Consider the following 19676-nt stretch of genomic DNA (forward strand, 5'->3'; position numbering starts at 1 on the left):
GGTGTCTCCCCTGAGTAGGCCTGTAACCCTTTTTCTGTTATATGTGTTTACAGTAAAATGACGACAGGCCTCAGTGACAATCTGAAAAAGGAAACTCATGAAAAATCAGTTAAACTCAGCTGGGTTCCTAAGTTCCTTCCCTCTTGAAAGGTTTGGGAAAATAAAAGCTAATAAAGGACGTGTGTTGCCTTGACTTCACAAAAACAAAGCCGAACATGCATCCCACATATGTTTTGAAACCTTCCACATACTTTCTCCAGGCCTTTTGGCTCAGCAGGCTGGAAAAGCACCTTGTGGTCCTTTGAGATGACTCCTGCAGTACAGCTGTGCAGATGGGAATCACTATAGCTCCTTGAAGGATGCTTCCCGGCTCCACAGGGCACTGCGAGCACCATGCAGAAACCTGGAAGCTGCAAGGCTGAACAGGAGCAGGCTCGCACCAACTCTTTTTTTCAGACAAAAGGAACTACTAAAACCAAGTGACAAAAACCATTTCCTCTCCCCCTTGGAAGAGAAACAAAACAAAATAACCAAAGGTTGCTTATGCTGCTAACCTAGGCTCAGTTCAAGGAATAATTTGAGTCTGTCCGAGTCTTCGAACAGATCTAAAATTACAACAATATCCCATAGAAAAAAAACCAGGCAGTATTGAAAACACTAAGCTATTCAGCTTTGAAATTCTTTACAGTTACCATCATTCACCTAGAACGACTCATAGTTTGACGTGCCAAATTTATCTGCCACATTTTGCAACAGCTGATCACAGAGGAGCCAGCCAATGTTCTCTCAGCACTCACCAATAACAAAAATATGCTCGAGATGGAATCACATTGTTGCACACCAAAATCTCAGTCTGGGACTATACTTTTTTTTCCATTGCATTCCGGTAGCTACAGAATGGCTGGGATGAATCTCTTGCCAATTAAGACTTCAAAAGCCTCACACCTAGTAACCATACATTTCTCCACAGAGGCATCACTAAGGGAATATTATTCTTCTTGAATTATTAAAGTCATCCAGCTTTTGGCCTCATGCCTCACACTTACAAGATAGATGCTTTTAAAAATCAACCTGAAGTAGACTGTCACCTGGAAACGATGAATTCTTGCTCAAGTGCACACAAATCACGAATGATGAGGAAGAGGCTGATTTGGTTCAGTCAGTGAACATTAAGGTCATCGTATTCAGCTGACTGCTTATTTTGCTGTACCACTTGGATGCCTGCGTGCATGATTTTTTACACTTTGGCTGTCAAGATGCAAGGATGCGATCTCTCAATTAGCTGCAGGTGCAATTTATACACGGAGCTAAATGAAGTCTGGTTGCAAATGCCTGGATTTTAAACTGCTGTGAAAGGTCTAAGGAATACAAAAGGCAGACATAAAGCTAAGAAGGTAACTTCTATTTTTTCCACTACTTCCAGGATCCAGTGATATATTTCACTGTGACCTTGGTTTCAAATTGCAATCTTCATCCTGGTTCATCGCTTCTGTGTGTGACCCTTATTTCAATAATCTAATTTCCTCCCCAGATCAAAGCATCAATTCTGGGGGAAGGGCCAGATGCCTAGCAAAGAAACAACAACACTGTAAGCCAGACCATCAGGATTTCCAATCAACTCCATCCACACCAGACAATGGAGACTACCCAAAGCATGCCTGAAGGAGAGAACAGACATAAGGAACAAAATATAAGTGTGGTTTACAATTCCACTGTTAAGCCTTTAACCCTTGGTAATCTGCCACTTTGAATTCCCCTAGGAACCCCTTTGGCGGCAGTGCCTGTGGCCAGGTGGAGATCTGTACTATGAGATTTAAGCAGGTGACTCAAAATGTTTAGGAGGTCTGGGGCACTGGTTTGGTGATCTCAGGGGCAGGCCCAGAACAGTTCAGGCAGGAAGCTTGGGACAGGTTTGAACTACTAATTCTAAGCCACTCATCAGCATAAATCTGAAATGCATACACAGTCACTGGTTTGGAAAAAGCAATTTTCTTTTCTGAAACTGGAAAGAAAGAAAGACCCTGTGTCTGTACAGGTTGAGCCCTGTAGGCTGACACGACCTTCCAGATGTCTTTAAAATGCATTACAAAGCAGACTGCTGCTGTGGTCTGTGAATGTGAAATCTACTGTAGCTTGGTGGTCATTCTGCAGGCTGTCCAGAAGTCAGGACCTTAAATCCTACCAACAGTATGTCACAGATGGTACGGCAGAGGGGAAAAAAGGGATTCTGAAATGTTGAGAGGAAAAACTAGGCCATGTAGCTGCTGATCATGATACAGTTGCCTGGATAGCAGAACTGTACAACTAACATATGCTGCAACTCAATATTCCCCAGCACGTCAGAGGCCTCCATGAATTACTGTTAAATTTGCCAAATGCTCTGTGGTTCATTTTCCACCACTAACATGGCAGACTGCATTAAGAAGAATGTGGTCAGGACACCTCCTCAGAGATGCTGTAGATTCACACAATATTGCACCTACGGAGGAGACGTGAACATACTACAAATATATGCTAACATTATGCAAGGGAACAGACTCCACCTGACCCATTTGTGTCAGCTAGCTTAGCTCATTTTACCTTAATCTTCTATCTCTCTTGACCATAATTGCATCCTCTATGTTTGTCCAGTGCATTAAAGAAATGAAACAAACTCAGGTACACCTTCTTGGAGACACCTCTTTACAACAGGTAAAGATACATAACAGTCTACAACCATTTCAGTAGTGTCTTCTGGGCTTAAAATCAAATTGTATTAATTGCAAAGTACGAACCTTAATTTGCTGCAGTTTATACAGATTTCTTCAAATGTAACAGTTTCTATTCCTTGTGTCCTTGTCTGCTTATGTTTTACACCACCTACTGACATTAATATCGTTTCCAAGTCACTCATCTCCAAGTGTGACACCCACGTGTTTGGCCATTTGTCAGGACGTCTACACTGCTCAATGGAGCAGATACCTCCAAACTGCCCCCACAAAGGCTAACAAACAAAAGGAGCATAGCACAGTCACCATGCCAGGACAGCTCTTGGGAGGGAGGCTAGCCTGAGTGTATGAGCTGTTCTTCCCTCTTGTCTGCAGACTCACATCCTTCCCCTCCTGCACAAGGTACAGCCACTTCTCACAGCTCACTGACCTCAGCTGTGAAGTCAGATACTCTCATTCAGCTGAAAACTACACCATTTTTCATGCTAGTATTTCTGGTGCAATACTATATCAATTTTTTTCATGAAGTCCACTGCTAAATGGACAGATCCCAAAGCTTCACTTCAGGTCAGCTGTCACAGTCACCTCCTCAGACTCTCAGGATCTACCAGGCATAATGTGGGTGCTCCAAACCTGTGGCTCTAGGGCATTGCTACTGCTGTTCAAGAGCATATATTATTTCATCCTTAACCAAAAGGCCTAGTCATTTTCTACATACACGTTTATGATATTTGATTGAGAGGCACCTCAGTTCCTCCTCCTTCCCTTGATCGCATTAGCTTTCCATCTAGCCTTAAGACCCTACTGTAGAGAAGCAGCAAAGTAAAGGGAAATCATTCTAAACCCTAAAGTAACTCTACTTTGATCTGCTTGGCCTCTGAGTGCTTCCCAAGAATATTGGCCAACATCTTGGCTTTAAAAATACATTCCAGTAACTCACTATTTTAAGCTCTTATGGTACCAGAGACATGTAATAATTCACTGGGCAGAAAGCTTCCCTCAGGCATTTAAATACTGAAAATTCTCATGTGACAGATATGGTCACTTTTGTACTTTTTCAGCATGTGGTGCCAGACAGAGAGATCACACCTAGAAATGTCTTACCTCTGATGATCTCTTGGGAGCTATTGCTAGCTTGGGAGCCTTTATGGGTAAGGTTAGTTAGAACAAATCTAAAGCTACTCTACTCCACATAACTGGCCTATGGCAGTCATCGTAAAAAGAGAGAGTAGAAGTTCAGCCACAGGTCTCTTTGCCAGGCTGGCTTTAAGGTTTAATCATTAGGTTTCCACCAGAATGAAAGTTTTTATTTAGAAGATAGCTGAAATGCCATAAAAAAAGTACTTTATGAGACAGCAATTTGTCTTGAACACATACAATGACCACATTGGTCACTTTGCACATTTTCTAATTAAGTTAATGGAAAGACAAGTTACATGGATCTCTAAGAAAATAATAATTTAGAAAATCTGGATTGACAGACAGTTGTTGAAGCTATTTGGTTGCCTAAGAACTCCGTGGGACTGTTCCGTATATCTATTCTGCGGGCTGTCTGCATAACCAGGTTTGAAATGCCTGTAATTTAGCAGCTCTACCCCAACAGCACTTTTTTTTCCCAAGAGACTATTGTATCAATCTGTCCTTTTCTAGACAGGTGATATTTGGAGCCAGGTTGGAATCCTGTATTCCTTTAAAAAAATAAGATGTACTGTTCCATAAGCTGCAAAAGCATAATATTCAAAGAAATAGATGTGCTTCTATGGCTCTATACAAGTTCCACTTATTTTCATAACATTTCACTACACTGACATCTGCAAGCAGCCTTCAGTGTCGAGATGGTATCCCTCACTATGAACAGCCCTCTTTGCACAGTAGTAGGAAGAACAGCACGCCAAGCCTGTAATGAAAGATCGTTTCCTCCTATTCTAAGTGCCATGTCAAAGGTGCATTTGGCATTGTCCCATTTCCAGCCTTTAGGAATATGTAAAACTTAATCACTGGACCAGAAGGACACACTGCTTTCAAAGCCCACTGTGCTCCATAAAAAATCCTTGTGTCCTTGAAGTTATTGTAGATGAGACCCAAAGGAGCACATGGGCTACATGAGCACCCTTGGTGGGGTGGGTGAAAAATATCCATAAAATGAACAGCCTGGGTTAATTTACTATGGCAAAAAAAAAAAAATTACAGTAGTCTGAAGGTCAAATGGAATGAAAACATGTTTTTAATCTTCTTATCTACTTATAAATCACTGATATTTTAGGTCCACTAAAGTAATTTATAGAGATTTTCACATAGCAACTGGCATGCCTGTTATATATTGACCTAAATTTACTTTCCATAATTTTGTGAATTCCCAGAATGGTATTTTACATGTGGAGTCACCAGCATCTGGGCCTGCTATACTGTAAACCAAGGTACAGCAAGTCTACAGGAAAATTCTGGTGGCTGAGAGACATCTATCAACAGTTCTTCAATATTACTATGTCATTTTCCTCCAACAGATCCCTACCCAGTGTAAGACGTAGGCAAATAATCCACTAAAGTCTCTGCTGAACTGAGGAAACAGTTAAGCCTCCCCCTCATCCCAATTTTGGGATCAATTACTTTCATCCTTAGTATATACTGACTTAGTGTTTTTTCCCCAGCTACAAGCCTAGGTCCTTCTTCCATACACATGGCCAGAAAGGTGGCTGTTCAGTGAGGAATATGAAATGTGACTATAGTCTGCTTGACCTATTCTGCCCATTGCTAACGAACAGCATCTCAAGCTGGGTGAGCCGCCATTTTTTTCCTTTACATACCAATTTTTTTTGCATCAACCTATTTTCTTTACTAGCACAGAGTATGTGATCTGGAGAAAGCAAACAAAGACGAAAACTTACCATCTGATTCAGAGGCTGCTCTGAAAATCAGGTAGCTGCTGGGAAGAGGCTGAGTGATCGAACCAACATTTTCTCCCTTTGGGCCCTGGAAACGCACACAGACAAAAAGACATAAGGCACAGAAGATGCAATGGACCGTTCAACGTCTTTCTACCCTTCCTGGGCAGAGTGTGTTTGTGATAGAAAAGAATGAAGGAGCAGATGGAGTAATTTAGAGAGACTCATTAGTAATCATGATATTGCTGCTGCAGCTCCAAAGCAGTAATGAGCTCTGACGCAAATGGGGCTTGGTCTAACCTGTGCTCAGCCCCAAACCTACTCTGTTTATTCAGATCCTCAGGAATGGAAGAATCTCATTCCTGTCGCTTGGGACAAAAACAGTCAAATATTTGCTATTAGCCATCTTTGTGCATGTGCTGGTTTTGGCAGGGGTACAGTAAATTTTCTTCATAGTAGCTGGTATGGGGCTGTGCTTTGGATTTGTGCTGGAAACAGTGTGGATAACACAGGGATGTTTTCGTTACTGCTGAGCAGTGCTTACACAGAGTCAAGGCCTCTTCTGCTTCTCAGCCCACCCCACCAGTGAGCAGGCTGGGGGTGCACAAGAAGTTGGGAGGGGACACAGCTGGGACAGCTGACCCCAACTGACCAAAGGGATATTCCAGACCATATGATGTCATGCTCAGCATATAAAGCTAGGGGAAGAAGGAGGAAGGGGGGAACACTCGGAGTGATGGCGTTTGTCTTTCCAAGTCACCGTTTGGTGTGATGGAGCCCTGCTTTCCTGTAGATGGCTGAACACCTGCCTGCTGATGAGAAGTGGTGAAGGAATTCCTTGTTTTGCTTTGCTTGTGCGTGCGGCTTTTGCTTTACCTATTAAACTGTCTTTATCTCAACCCATGAGTTTTCTCACTTTGACTCTTCCAATTCTCTCCCCTACCCCACCATGGGAGGAATGAGCGAGTGGCTGTGTGGGGCTTAGTTGCTGGCTGGGGTTAAACCACAACAGTGCAACACCTGAATGGACTGTTCCATGTGGTGCATGTACACTAGCAATGAAACACCCTTTATGTGTCACCATAAAAGTGGCAGAGCCCACAACTTGTGCTGTGAGTGCCTCTCGCAGAGAAGCAACAGCAGCTTTTCTGGAAGGAAACAAAGGGGAAACTCCATCTTGCAAACCTGTCTGTGGGAAAGGAGGAGACAGGGAAAACCACAGGCTGAGGACCAAAGGTCTCCCAGCCTGGGCACGTGCTGCTGGGTTGCAGCCCTTCCCCTCTACTTCCTGACCCTTTGAGAACCTTTATGCTGTGGTGCCTGGGGTGACGGCCACTTCAGGCTTTAACAAAAACAGGCTCTGCTTGTTTACGTTGCCTTTAGTTTAGGAGCTGTGGCAAAAAAGATTATAGTGTCTTGTAAACATCCTGCCACAAGCCCTTCAGCATGACCCTCCAGAAATGATTCCCAGGGAGGCAGAGTCAATCTTGGATTAGGCACTTCTTTGCGCAGAACCACAGGCTCCCACCTTGATCTCCTCCCTGTTTTCTCCTCTCTTGAGTTCCAGAAGCTGCTAAGAAAAAGCAGTTCCTGTACCTAGTGAGCACAGCTTCATACTTTCCACAGTGTGGACTTTATGCCACGACCTGGCTAAAATAAATAGGAGTCCCTCCTCCTCCCTTGCATTTCCAAAGTGACACCCAGCCTCCTCCAGTTCCTTCTCTTCCTCACTTTGTAACAAACAACTTGAAAGCAGATCCTTTTCCAAATATGCAGACATCATGCCAGAAATAAATGCAGAGCATGACCACTATGCCAACTGCAGGATGCTCGAAAACAGATTTCCTTGAGTATCTAGAGTATACGACACAACGCTGAAAATCTGTAGGCAAATTTTTGTATTTGAGTATGACTCTCCTCCCTTACATGGGCCTTTATAGTATCCCATCCTGCTCCTTGAAAGGACTTTGCCCTAGCATTAGTTTGTAAGCAGGAAAACTGTGACTGCTACTGAAAACTGCTCCTGTATACAAGTGTCTAGTAGTTAAACGGTAGTTTTATCTGGATTTTTGAGTTCCACTCAGGAAACCAAGATTTGGAAAGAATGAAGAGTGCAAGCATCAAATTGTATCTGAGTGTACGCCACAAAGATGCAGTGATGAGAAGACAACAGTCTCCAGTCTAGCTCCTTCTCTTCACATCTGTGGGGTTCTGCTGCTGCCAGAAGAAATTGGGATCCTTGTTGCTCACTTCTTTTTCCCCCTCCCCTCTCCCACAAGAGGTTCACAAAATTAAGACTGTTTAAAGGCTTAATAGTCAGGACTGGCAAGGTTGAGATTTGATTAGTAAACCAGAGCAGAGCAGCTTAAGACATTACTAGTGACTTTAATGCAATCAGGCATCATTCCCAATGGCATTTTTCCCTTTCAGTAGCTTGCAGCTGAGCGGGGTGTTCGAGAACTCTTGATAACACCATTACTTGTGTTTTCAGTGCAGAGGTTGATATTTGCTCTGTTGGAGGAAAATCTCCACAACGAAACAGTACAGATCCAGGGAACCATTATTAAAAAAGGCGGGGAGAAGGGAAGGAGGGAATAACGCAAGGTTTTAACAGACATTTAGGCATGTGGATAAACACAAGGAGCAGCCAGGTCACTCTGTCAAGGAAACGTATTCAATAGTAAGGCATGTTCATACATGGAGGGGGCTGTTTCCCACAAAAAGAAGAGGAGAAGAAGAAAAGAGAGGAAGCCATAAAAATAAAGTCAACATCTCCACAGAGTAAATGAGGTTCTGTATCTGCGTGGCAGAGATAATGATGCTTTCTGCCTCCCAGCCTCTGAGTATCATGCCTGTTTAGAGTCTAAGACCTCTAAGGCAATGAACGTCTCTCACTAAAAGTGAATGTTATCCCTCCTACACTAGGACCTGGAGCTGAGCTGCAGCTTCTAGACAGTACAACTAAGAAAGGATCATCTTCAGATCATTCCTGTCTTTACATCTGGTTTGGGGCTCAAAAGGCATTATTGAATAGGGGTTGATTAGGCTTTGAAAAATGGAGTGGACTCACACTGGTTTAGATAGTATGACAGGACATCTAGTCTTGGAGAGTCGTAAAACAAAGCTTAAAAAAGGGGAAAAAGTCCCTTTCATTAACAGTACTATGGATAACTGTAAGGATGAAGATGAAACTGTGTTGTATTATGGAGTAGAACAAACAACTGTAAAAGCAGCAGCACAAGCCCATTACTAGAAATTTATTCTTTAAAGAAATGACTCAAAGTTCTTAAAATCAACAAAATTCAAATTATATATATTCCCAGATTCAGTGGGTCTGAGCCCAACTCATTTAGCACTCTAAACAAATGTCAGAACAAGCTGTAGTCAATAAAAGCCTTCCTACACCACGTTGTTCAGCTAGCTTCTGAGCAAGCTCAAAGGCAAATACGAACTATTTCAGGATATTTTTGGGGGACAGCCAGGCAAACCCTGCCAGCTGATAGCTTGAAAAGCCAGGGAAGCAGTGTAGAACAAAGGACTCTCTCCCGTCAGCGATATGCTTCTAAGATAGCTCTAGACACCAGAGAGCTTTATAGGAAAACCAGTTCCCTGATGCACATATTTAGCCTTCAACTATTAGTGATGATCTTACATCTTACCTAGCTACCATTTGAAAGGCACCCCAAAATTTCATCTTGCTCTAACTGAAGTTAAATGCCTGCAAACCAAATTTAATTGGTTAGCACAACTATAAATGCCTAGGGCAGTGCTTGAACCAGACATTCATTACAGGGCTGAACCCCGCTGTTAAATACAAACATCTGCTGAGCAGCCAGGCCAACACATACAAAGGTGCTCATTAATTACCCTGGGTTAGCTGTGAGTCCACTGATGTGAATCAAAGCTGGACCATCAACTCTAGTCTGGAAAATCCTTGAAAATTTCACAAGCCATCTTAGCCAAAATTGAAAGTTGTTTAGTCAGATCTTATTTCTATTGTGATGGACAGTAACTTGGGCTTTTTGCTTTTTTTGCTTGGGCTAATATATATTTCATGAGAAACAGGCTTTCTTTGCACAGTTATACATAACCAATTTAGATCAGTCAATTCTGCTCCAGTTGCTTTAAAAGAAGGCCATGAAATGACATAAACTGAAACAGTATTTTTAGCAGTTTCAGCCTTAAACTGTTGTCAGAGTGCAGACAGCTTCTTTGACATCAAGCAGTTCACTGGTGGATTTCTTCTCGATACGTATTTTGGTGTTCACCTTGTGGCTGAAAGCATCTATCACACATAATAACCCAGGCCAAACTCAGGTTTCAGGAAATATCCTACTATGCAGCTCAAATGTAGCTTTCTAAATATCTGTCTCAAGTGACTTAGAATATTACTTTGACTTAAAAATTCAAATGTCTTGGGACTTCCTCTATTACACAAACATTTTCAGAGATATATTCCCTTCATATTTAATATACTAATTCCTATTTCTGTCATATATTTTGTCAAGAGACACGAGAATTAGATATACATACACACACAAAACCACATATACATATTGATAAAAGCTACTCTTTCTTTTGGATGATTCATATCAAGGGAAGGGCATTCTAGCACAACACTTCATATCTGTCAGCAACACTACTTTTCAGCACCTGACTGCACTTTTGATTCTACTTTTTCACTACCTCTCCTGACTCTACTTTTCAGAAGAATTCAGGTGACCTGTCAAGTTAAAAGAATTTTTTTTGTTGATGACAGCAAATGATCCATAACCTTCTTGGGTGTATGCTCTGAATTAAAAAAGCATCAAAACCCTCAAAACTGAATAAGAAGCAAGGTAGCAATGAAGCCTTTGGGACTTCAAGCAAAAGCAATGCATCTACGCAGAGATCAGAGCTGAGCTACTGTCAGAAAACAGCAGCTCTTACCCCTTGTTGTTGAGGTTAATTTTAATTCTCTCCTCCTACCTTATTGAAAATTGCAAGACTTTTTATAGTGATTGTATAGCTGTGTTTAAAACTGTTCAATTAACTGCAGGGATGAGCAGGAGTGAGCCTACTTGATCTGCTCCCACAGGGCTTCCCGTCCATTTTGTTAGATCTTGATGCCAATGACAAATGCCTTCTCCACTCTTGCGTGAGTCTTTCCAAGTAGATTCACTCCGCTGACCACCTTGCAGCAAGGCACTAGCTTGTAATGCCTTGCTTACACTGGTGATGTCTCCCAGAGAATTTATGTTTGCAATAACTCTGCTGAATCACTGTCTTTAATAGGGAAACAAGAGTTCAAGAACATTTAAGTTTTGTCTTCAGGGTATCCAACAGATGTTGCTTTCAGTGCCTCTCAGGAGGCACTGGGGTCTTCCTCTTTGCTCATAGGCATTAGATAATTCTTTGCTTTTTGCCTATTCTTAAAGGAAAGAAGAAAAAGAAATGCAGCTCTTTAAAATTTGCAAGGAGTTATTTTCAGAAGTATGAGAAACTATTAATCATTTGCGTTACAGGGAGATCCAGAGGTCACGGCAGGAGCTACTGTGGGTACAGGAAGAGACCGTCTCAGCCTCTGAGTAAAAACAGACTGAAGAACAACTCAAAGTGAAGGGGAGAAAACCTTCCTATTTCCATTTCAAAGAAGAGAAAATTAAGGCAACCTATCCAAAGTTACACTTCTGTGGAACAGTCAAGGCTTGAGCAGACCACTGAGTTCCAAGTCCACTGCAAACAAGCCCAAACCTCAGAGGCATTAGGAAAAAAAAATCAAATTATTAATCTGTTTTTTGTCACTTTGCCAGCCCTCTTCCAGTGTTGTGCAAAGCATTTAGTGCTTTGTGTGTCCTTGTTTTGGGGAAGTCAGTTAATTGGGTCTATTTCTCATCTCATTTTAAAGATGTAGGCCATGGCTTGATACAGCTTCTAGGTATTGATCTTTCTTCCTGCACTAACATGTTTCCCCTCTCCTCAGCCTAGGCATGCATCTATACACCAAGAATGACACATTTGTATAACTAATCACAATGCACCACGTCCCTTTGGTGTCATATCATGACATCAAGCTTCGGTGTCTTTAATCTTTTTATGTAGTCAATTCACCATCATTAACAGCAACTGAATAATTACAAACCTAGATAATATCAATCCTAGATAATACTAGTGCTCAGACACTTTGGCAACTAAGAAGAGGTTGTTTGACTCATCAGGATTGTTACCTTTACAGCCCAGATTGATTGATCCAAAGGATGAAAAAGTTTAAAACAGAAGCCATCCTTTTTGGAGGGTCTCTCGATCAGCTCACAAGAATGGAGCAAGATTGTCCCAACCCACTGTCCGATCTTTGGTGTCTTATAAATCAGCAGCACTCCTGGTTTCAGAACACACCACAGCTTGGTCCAACTCTTCAGAGTCCCACGAATCTGGAGGGAAGCAGAGAGAGAACAAAAAGTTGCATTTACGTTGCTCCTTAAAAGAAAAACAGCATTTATTCAGTATTTATACAGTATTTCCAGTATGTGTTTCTCCCAAGGCCACACTACGATACACTACCTTAGGAAAATACACTGCATTATCTGAAGAGTCTTAGGGATCTCATAGCAAAATCCCAGACCTTGTAAATCTGGCCATCAGAATCTAGTCTTCATATTTTTATTACTGGCTTACTGTTAGCAGCTTGCTTAATTTTTTAGGCAGCCAGCAGGGCTGGCCTATGTGAAAGTGATTTGTTAATAATCATGGAGGACATGCCAATTAGAACATTGCATAGAAAAATGTTGTAGCTAGTCTAACTTGACTAATAAGTCATTTTAATAGTGTTCTGCAGAACAGAGCTATTAATGGGTTTTGTCAAATACCCCATTTTTAAAAGCACCCTCTCCAGCTGGTTTATTTCTCTGTCAAGTTCAATGCACGCTCTCTTTTGTATAGAATACATTAAAACTGATAGCATATATTAAATATAATATCTTTAAGAATGGGGGAGTTTCTCAGTAAGGTTAGATTTTGCCTAAAGTCTTCTTGTCTTCAATGTACATGGGCCAAACCTCAAGTCTTATGTCAGTGTTCTGGTTTTGTGGCTCAGCACTACTTGTTGCTGAACCAGAAATTTCCAGCCACAGCAAACATGAAACAGGTATTCTGTATTTAAAAAAATCTCAATATTTATCTGTCATCAACACTAAACACTATGGAAACATTCTGTTGCCAATCTAATTTCTCAAACAAACCATACGCATCTCACTTTTCTGGCCTTTAAAACTGATTGTAGAACAATGTTGGAGGTTTCTCACACGGGTCAAATGCAATTGTATTGTTTCATGAAATCCCTGAATTACTTTTTTTTTTTAAAAGAGCTATGTGTTTGGCTATGTTTGGAAATTAAGTTTTGCTATTATAAAAGGGGCAGCCAATTCACCATTAGTCGAGAAGACTAAATGGCCCCAAACAAGGAGAAAAACAGTGCTCAAAGGTAACATCTCTCAATGTTAATCCAAATTTATTTTGCCACATACAAACTTTCAGGACTTCAATGAGAACCTGTCACAAGTTGAGTCTTTGCACAAGGAGAAATTACAGTTGTCATCAGGTCCAATATGTTTTGTTCTGTGCTGTGACAACATAAAATCCAACTGTCAATAGAACAAGCTGTATCTGCCCTTTTCCAGGCTGTTACTCTGTCTAGTCCCTCTTCAGTACAAAACCACATCTACGGGAAGAGGCCACCAGACTCTTTCAGAGCGGAAGAAAGAAACATCATCAGTTCCTTTTGTACTACACACTTTTTGAGACCTTGTTGCTACTTAAGGACATGGAATAGATAGACTGAGTTAGGTCAAGATAGAAAGTAAATATTCCCCATAACTCTACTTTTACAGCAGTTATTTAAGTACAGCTTTACAGTAACTTCAACTCAAAATTATTCAGTCTACCTTCATTCAAAAAAGTGTTAGTGCATAAGTCTCAGACACATCAACTACTTCTCACTTATTTTTCCTACAGCCTCAGAAGTGATGGTCTGTATTAAATACCTTCAGCCAGTCTGCTGTGATCACTACACTGGGATCCTTTAGCGCACTGAAGAGTTGTTTGGTAGCTCTTTTCTTCTCTTGTCTGTAATTTTTTTTCTGTACCTGGTTGACAACAGAGAAAATATAGCAGCTGTAATCATGGCCTCTTTTGGGGAGGAAAGAACATAATGCATTAAGGACAGCTATGTATAGCACAGCTAGAACTTGACCCAGCACAGGTTCCCCAGAAATGAGCACAAGGAAGAACAAAAACATAATGAGATAGCAGGTATTTTCTTTGCTCCTGAAGTTCCACTAAACATAATCTAATTTGGCTTTTCTTTGGGGGGAATGGAAAGAGGCTGAATACCCCAGTCCTCCCCACCCCTCAAATTAAAGAGATTAAATCTAATTTCATCCAAACCAAATTATTTATACTTTTGGTTTGGTAGACAAGCAAGTATTCAAACAATAATTTGCTCAGATTGCCTAGGCATACCCTTCCAACAAGACCAATGAAGGATTACAATCCTCTTGAGGTACCTAATGACTCTGGAACATACGAATAGAGTGAAATAATTACACTGATTTGTTCTGTTTGCAATATATAATCTAATCCTATATATATAAAGCCTGTAAATGCCTTTGGCCTATAATGATTCCTAGAATAGTCAGAGGCTTCTCTGGGTCTTGGGAAATGACTCAGAGTAGTTCCCAATGGTTTGTTTGGAAGGTACTACTTGTTTTGTAAAAGGAAGTCAGCTGATGCTGACTTGGCTGCTTTTGCACATACCTTTAGTGTTTCCTTCTTCGTGAATTTGGCTGTGGGAGACACACACTCTTTGTCAGACCCATTGCAAAGCTTATACTCGATCTAAAAAAAAGAGGGAGAGAGGAAATAGGAATGTGTTAACATGAAGAAGTTCAAGTTATGCTCTAATGAAGAGTGGTTTGTAACTTCCAGGAATCCATGAAAGAGCTGATTGCAGACTTCAGCAGCAGAACACTAGGCAGGCACAGAAAATGCATATTTGCAGTGCAGTCCAAACTTTCTTTTTATATTCATAGTTGGAAAATTCCCCACCAAATTTTCTTCATATTTCTCCCATGCAGACATTAATCTTGGTAAAAAAAAAAAAAAAAAACAAAACCAAAACGCCAAACCCCTGTTCTTATTCCTAATTTTGAAAACTGCCCATCTCTTTTCAGATCTGAAAGCATTTCAATTACTGGAATAAAAATTATGGGGAAGCTGGTATAGATATTTCAGAACTAGAATTGATATTGGCAATGACTGTTGCCCTGGCTGAAATGTCCAGAAACATGAGTGGGCAAGAAATGACCTAATCATGTTACAGATAATACAGGAAATCATCATCATCTTGGCCTCGTGAAGCAAGGCACAAAATACACAGTCACTTCAAATCATGTTTGATAGTGTCAGTGCTGTTTAAATTAATTTTCAGAGGCTACAGACTGATCTCATGATTGTGCTGATGGGCTGAAAAAATGCTTTACTTTTGTTAGACATGGTCACAATGTTACTGTTCCCAAATTAATGTACGCTTAAAGAGTATAGCTCTCTGGAGCCCAACTCACGACGAGGACCCTTACTTGGATAGGTACTGCCAGCAAATTGTCCAAAACCTGGGGAGGGTTAGTGGCGTGAGAGTTATGGTATAGTCTGAACTCTCCTGCTTTTTATGTGACCTTGGGGAAATGACTTCCTCTCTCTGTACCTCTTTTCCTTCCAACCTTTCAAGTGTCTGATGCATTCAGACTGTGATCTTTCGGGGTCAGGCACTGTCTCTCCTACTTATGCATGACAGTTTTATAAAAAAGCTCAGCCCTTGGCCACCTTGATTTAATGAGTATGACACAAAAATGAGCTGTACTAAGGAAAAAATGTATCAAATATAGTTCTCATTTATAAATTCACTGCTATGATGTGAAACAAACCCACTGGGCTCTCAGACTATCTCTCCTTTATGTCATGAGTTGATGTAATTGTTTTACAGCGCCTTCAGTTTTGAGAGACCCACTTTCTTTTTCCCTCCCAGTGACACAGAAACCTCTCTGGCTACTATAGCCACAAACCATCCTGAACATTATGCAAGCAGGAAAATATTTAATGACAGACAGATCAGTCCTTTTCACATGACTTGGATAAAACCACACAAATACATGACCAGATCACAGCAAACAGGCCATCAACTATGCTTTGGAGACTGTGGCAGGAGCAAAAATGGGAAATAAGGGTGCATGCTCAACTGAGCAAAACTCTTTGTGGGTGATGCAGGATTAAAAATTAGGGGCAGAAGGTGCCATCTGCAACAGAGCCAGGGTCACTGTAGAACCTATTACTTGTTCTCATATACCCTTATAGTAGTCTTTCACTAAAAACAAAGCTACATGTGATACTTAAGAATAAATACAGAAATGAAAACTCTGCGATGGCGCATAAAGACCAATGAAGTCCCTGATCTGACTGTCCAGTTTACAAGTCAACTTGGCATTGGATCCACTCAAAGAAAATGCCAGGTCTTGGACGCCTGCAAACTATTCAATACTTGTCATTTTTCTTTTAATAGAAAGCTAAGCCTGCCTCCTCTACCTGCAATGCCGTCTCTGATGCACATTTTGTGTTTCGGCACATGGGACTTCACTTTAAAACCACAAGATTTATGGTGGGGACCACTGCACAGATATGATGTCTGAGCAGAGAACTGTGCCCACAGGGTCTTTGTCACATTTCAAAGGGCAGTGGTAGACATTTGGGAGATATGCTACAAGCTTCTTTATGAGGAAACGTTTCCAAGTGCTTAAGTGTCTCTGAGCAAGAATCCTTTGGAATTATTAGGAGATTATGCTTTCATGATTTGAGACGTGTGTCCTCTGAAACTGGTCAGAAGAATTCTCCCCCTTTCTCCCAATTAGGAGGGAGAATGTCCTGTCCTTGAGATACAACTATGAGCCAACTGTTTATTGGTAATTTCACTCCCTCCAGTCCGAGAGATCAGACACAGAGAGAAACACTGCGTACTATTCCTCATTAGCCAGCATGAGAAGCAGAAAAAGCACAGATGTCCCCGAAAAAAAGGAAATCCTGCTCAGGTGTCTGCAGATCATCAGGATATAATGAATGCTTTTTGCCTAACTAATTAAAACAAGCTACAGTCGCTTGCTGTCTAGACAATTACATCTTATATAAAGAATAAAATTTTGGCCCCTAAGCTCATGTGGCTTGAGGAAATTTACCTGAAGATGAATACAGAAAAGCTTCCAACAACCACCACAAACCATGCAAACCTGAGCCCTAAATCTGCTGCTCATGGGGAACCGGCATTAACACAGACAGAGGCACTTTCACTGCTCTACCAGCCACACCTGCCTCCTCCTCGGAGTCCCTCTGGGTCATGCTAAAAATAGAGTTAAGCAACCACAAGACTGCAACCCTGGGACGTTAACACTGAGAGACATTGATTCTGTCTCTTCAGGAGAGCTGACTCATAGCTCCGTGACCAAGGACACCGCATGCCCGACGCCAGCCACTACTGCTATGCATGTTACAAAGCCACGGCACCCAACAGTGGATGAAGGGATAATCTCCCCTTACACCACCATAGCCTTTAGGAGCTCAATAAACACAGTGAAACGTGTCCAAAATCGTTACAAACTGGTCTTTCACTTGGTCAAAGCAGCTGGATTAACAGCCTTGGAGGCTGCTGTGGTGGGCTCCTGAACCACTGTGCTGCTTCCTTCAGGCACTGCCTCCCCTATGTCTGAGCTCCATCCAGACATGATGAATTTGCTAACCTTGCTTGTAAAGGGAAACATGGTCACAGGGATGGTGCACACTAAGGCAGGCTTAAGAATGGATGAGAAAGAAGCAGTAGCATAAGTCCCTCACTGCCTACATAAGAATTTCTAGGCATGGGAAAATAAATATCTGTGCTGCCATGTCCCAAAAACTGTGATGTACCAGCTGTGTGACAGATAGCACAGCTCCCCGAGATGGTTATAAAATGACTAAGCTTTATGAAGAGAGAGAAAATTTTACTAAAACCTAGCCATGGTTTTAATCAGGAGCCATGGACAAGCTTTCAGATGTGCCTGACCTAGGACTTCTGGTTTTGGAAACTTGACGCTGTTCCCCAGTTACTTTTTTAACAAGGCAAACTGAGTGCTTCTCCCTGCCAACTTTGCTTCTTGTTGTGCTTATGAGGATGCAACATCACAGATCCCAAATAGCAGTTTGCTTGCAGGTGATTTCCAGGTCTACAGAGTGAAAAGCATTGCATTTCTGGGTTTAAAGTTCCTGCCTTTTCACAGGAAAGGTGTGATCTAAGGCCCCAGGACTGCATACCATAGGCCCCCATGCTGCTGATAGCAACGTACAGTTCCTCCAGGTTTAACCTGCTAAGTGACTTGAAGTAATATAATTTCATGCTTTTACATGAATCTGTCTTAATAGTTTTGATTGTACCTCATGGGATATATAAGATTCAGTAAAACCGGGCCATCAGCTCTAAAGATCCCTAAGATATAGTAGGACCTTACATTGCTAAGACACATCAAGAGCATTTAATGATGTCCTTCTATTGCCCTGCCTTTCTCAGCCTGACAGAAAACTAAGAGAAGCCATTTGTCATCACAGCAAATCTTTCAATGACACTGGGATAATGCTTGTGCAGGATATCAGAATCTGGCCCCCACTCTCTGCAGCAACCTGTGAACGATATTAACGAGAGATGAGACTTTGTACAATGGGAGGGTAGGAAATTGGTGTCCTTTTTAAAATTAAAAAAACCCACTGGAATATTCTAATAAGAAAGCAATAGGTATGTTTTCCATATACTGGTTCTCATAATTATAAGGAGAGAAGACTGTTAATCTGCCAAAAACTTTTACCAGGGCATGCAGCAGCACTTGCAGGGGTAAGAAACTGTTGTGCCTCTCTAGTCCTCTAACCAGATCTGTCCTTTCCAGGACTGAGTGATGACCTTGCCGGCTGACAACAGGCTTTACTGTACTCAGAGACATGCTTTTTATCCCAGTTAAGTTTCTGTTCACTTTCATCTCAGTCATGAAGCTCTGGAGATCCACTGCTGATTGTTAGCAGTTATCACAATACCCTTACACTTCTGCTAGGCTTAGTAAAAGAGCAGAGAGAGTCCTCACAATGGTGCTGTTCTGATCCAGTATCTTTTTGGTGACTTCATTTCCAAGAGGAACCAAATCATTTCACAGAGAAACAGGCCGTGATGGACTGTGGTGTGGAGGATGCCAGCGCATCAGCACACTGTGCCTTGGATAACATCAGGAGGAATATCCTGTTGTTTAGCGCAAGCAATCCTTGCTGCGCAGGACGAACACAAAAAATGTGTAATGAGAGACAAAAAGACAGAATTATTCCAAATCAGAAACATTTAAATAAAGCCATTCTCAAGCTGCGGTCTGCACGTGAACAGCAGTGACAGCTTACAAGTCACTCTTTTTTCTTCTTTGCATCCAAGTGAGAGAAAGACAAAATCAGATGGGAATTTGAAGGCAGAACAAAAGTAGCTGGGGTCATAAGTTACGTTTCACAAAAGCAAAAATAGTCATCACATGGAAGACATCCTTGCTCACATGTAATTTCTCCAGTATCTTTTCCACATGTAATTGCTACAGATCTGTATTACTGCAGAAATAAAATAAATTAAACAGAAGTTCCTGAAGTAGTATAAACATGGAAAAGCTGGGTTTAACATTAGAAGTGAAGAGCTTCTTGTTACTGATGTGAATATTCACAGATATCTCAATCACATTTAAACAATTTTGTTTTCAGTTTACTATAAACAGTTCTTTTTAAAAACTTCTTTATTTTGTTGTGAATTAACAGCTCATCCAAAGCACAGTAGTCAGTGAAATGATTCTTACTGACAAACAAGCTTTGCATTAGGAAAGTTTACCCTTCAATTAATGTGCTGCTTTACAGCAAGTTGAATAATCTTCACCTAAACCTTTCTAGTTTGCAAAAAGAAAAAAAAAAAATCCCTCTTATTTCAACAAAGTTACAAAGACACAGCAACTGTGTTTATAACACT

General features: G+C 41.3%; 1 protein-coding gene across 5 annotated transcripts in view; it reads right to left on the reverse strand.

Annotated features, from left to right (window-relative positions):
- OSBPL5 (oxysterol binding protein like 5) overlaps positions 1-19676 on the reverse strand; it is a 190262-nt gene that overhangs the window by 34487 nt on the left and 136099 nt on the right. For all 5 annotated transcript variants that reach the window (XM_052811125.1, XM_052811121.1, XM_052811124.1 and 2 more), the window contains exons 5-8: positions 14381-14461; positions 13609-13710; positions 11797-12000; positions 5594-5678 (exon numbers count right to left, since the gene is read on the reverse strand). In XM_052811125.1, the coding sequence (XP_052667085.1) occupies positions 5594-5678; positions 11797-12000; positions 13609-13710; positions 14381-14461 (472 nt within the window). The remainder of the gene's footprint in view (positions 1-5593; positions 5679-11796; positions 12001-13608; positions 13711-14380; positions 14462-19676) is intronic.

The sequence above is a fragment of the Harpia harpyja genome, chromosome 16 (genome assembly GCF_026419915.1).
Source record: "Harpia harpyja isolate bHarHar1 chromosome 16, bHarHar1 primary haplotype, whole genome shotgun sequence".
NCBI lineage: Eukaryota > Metazoa > Chordata > Aves > Accipitriformes > Accipitridae > Harpia > Harpia harpyja.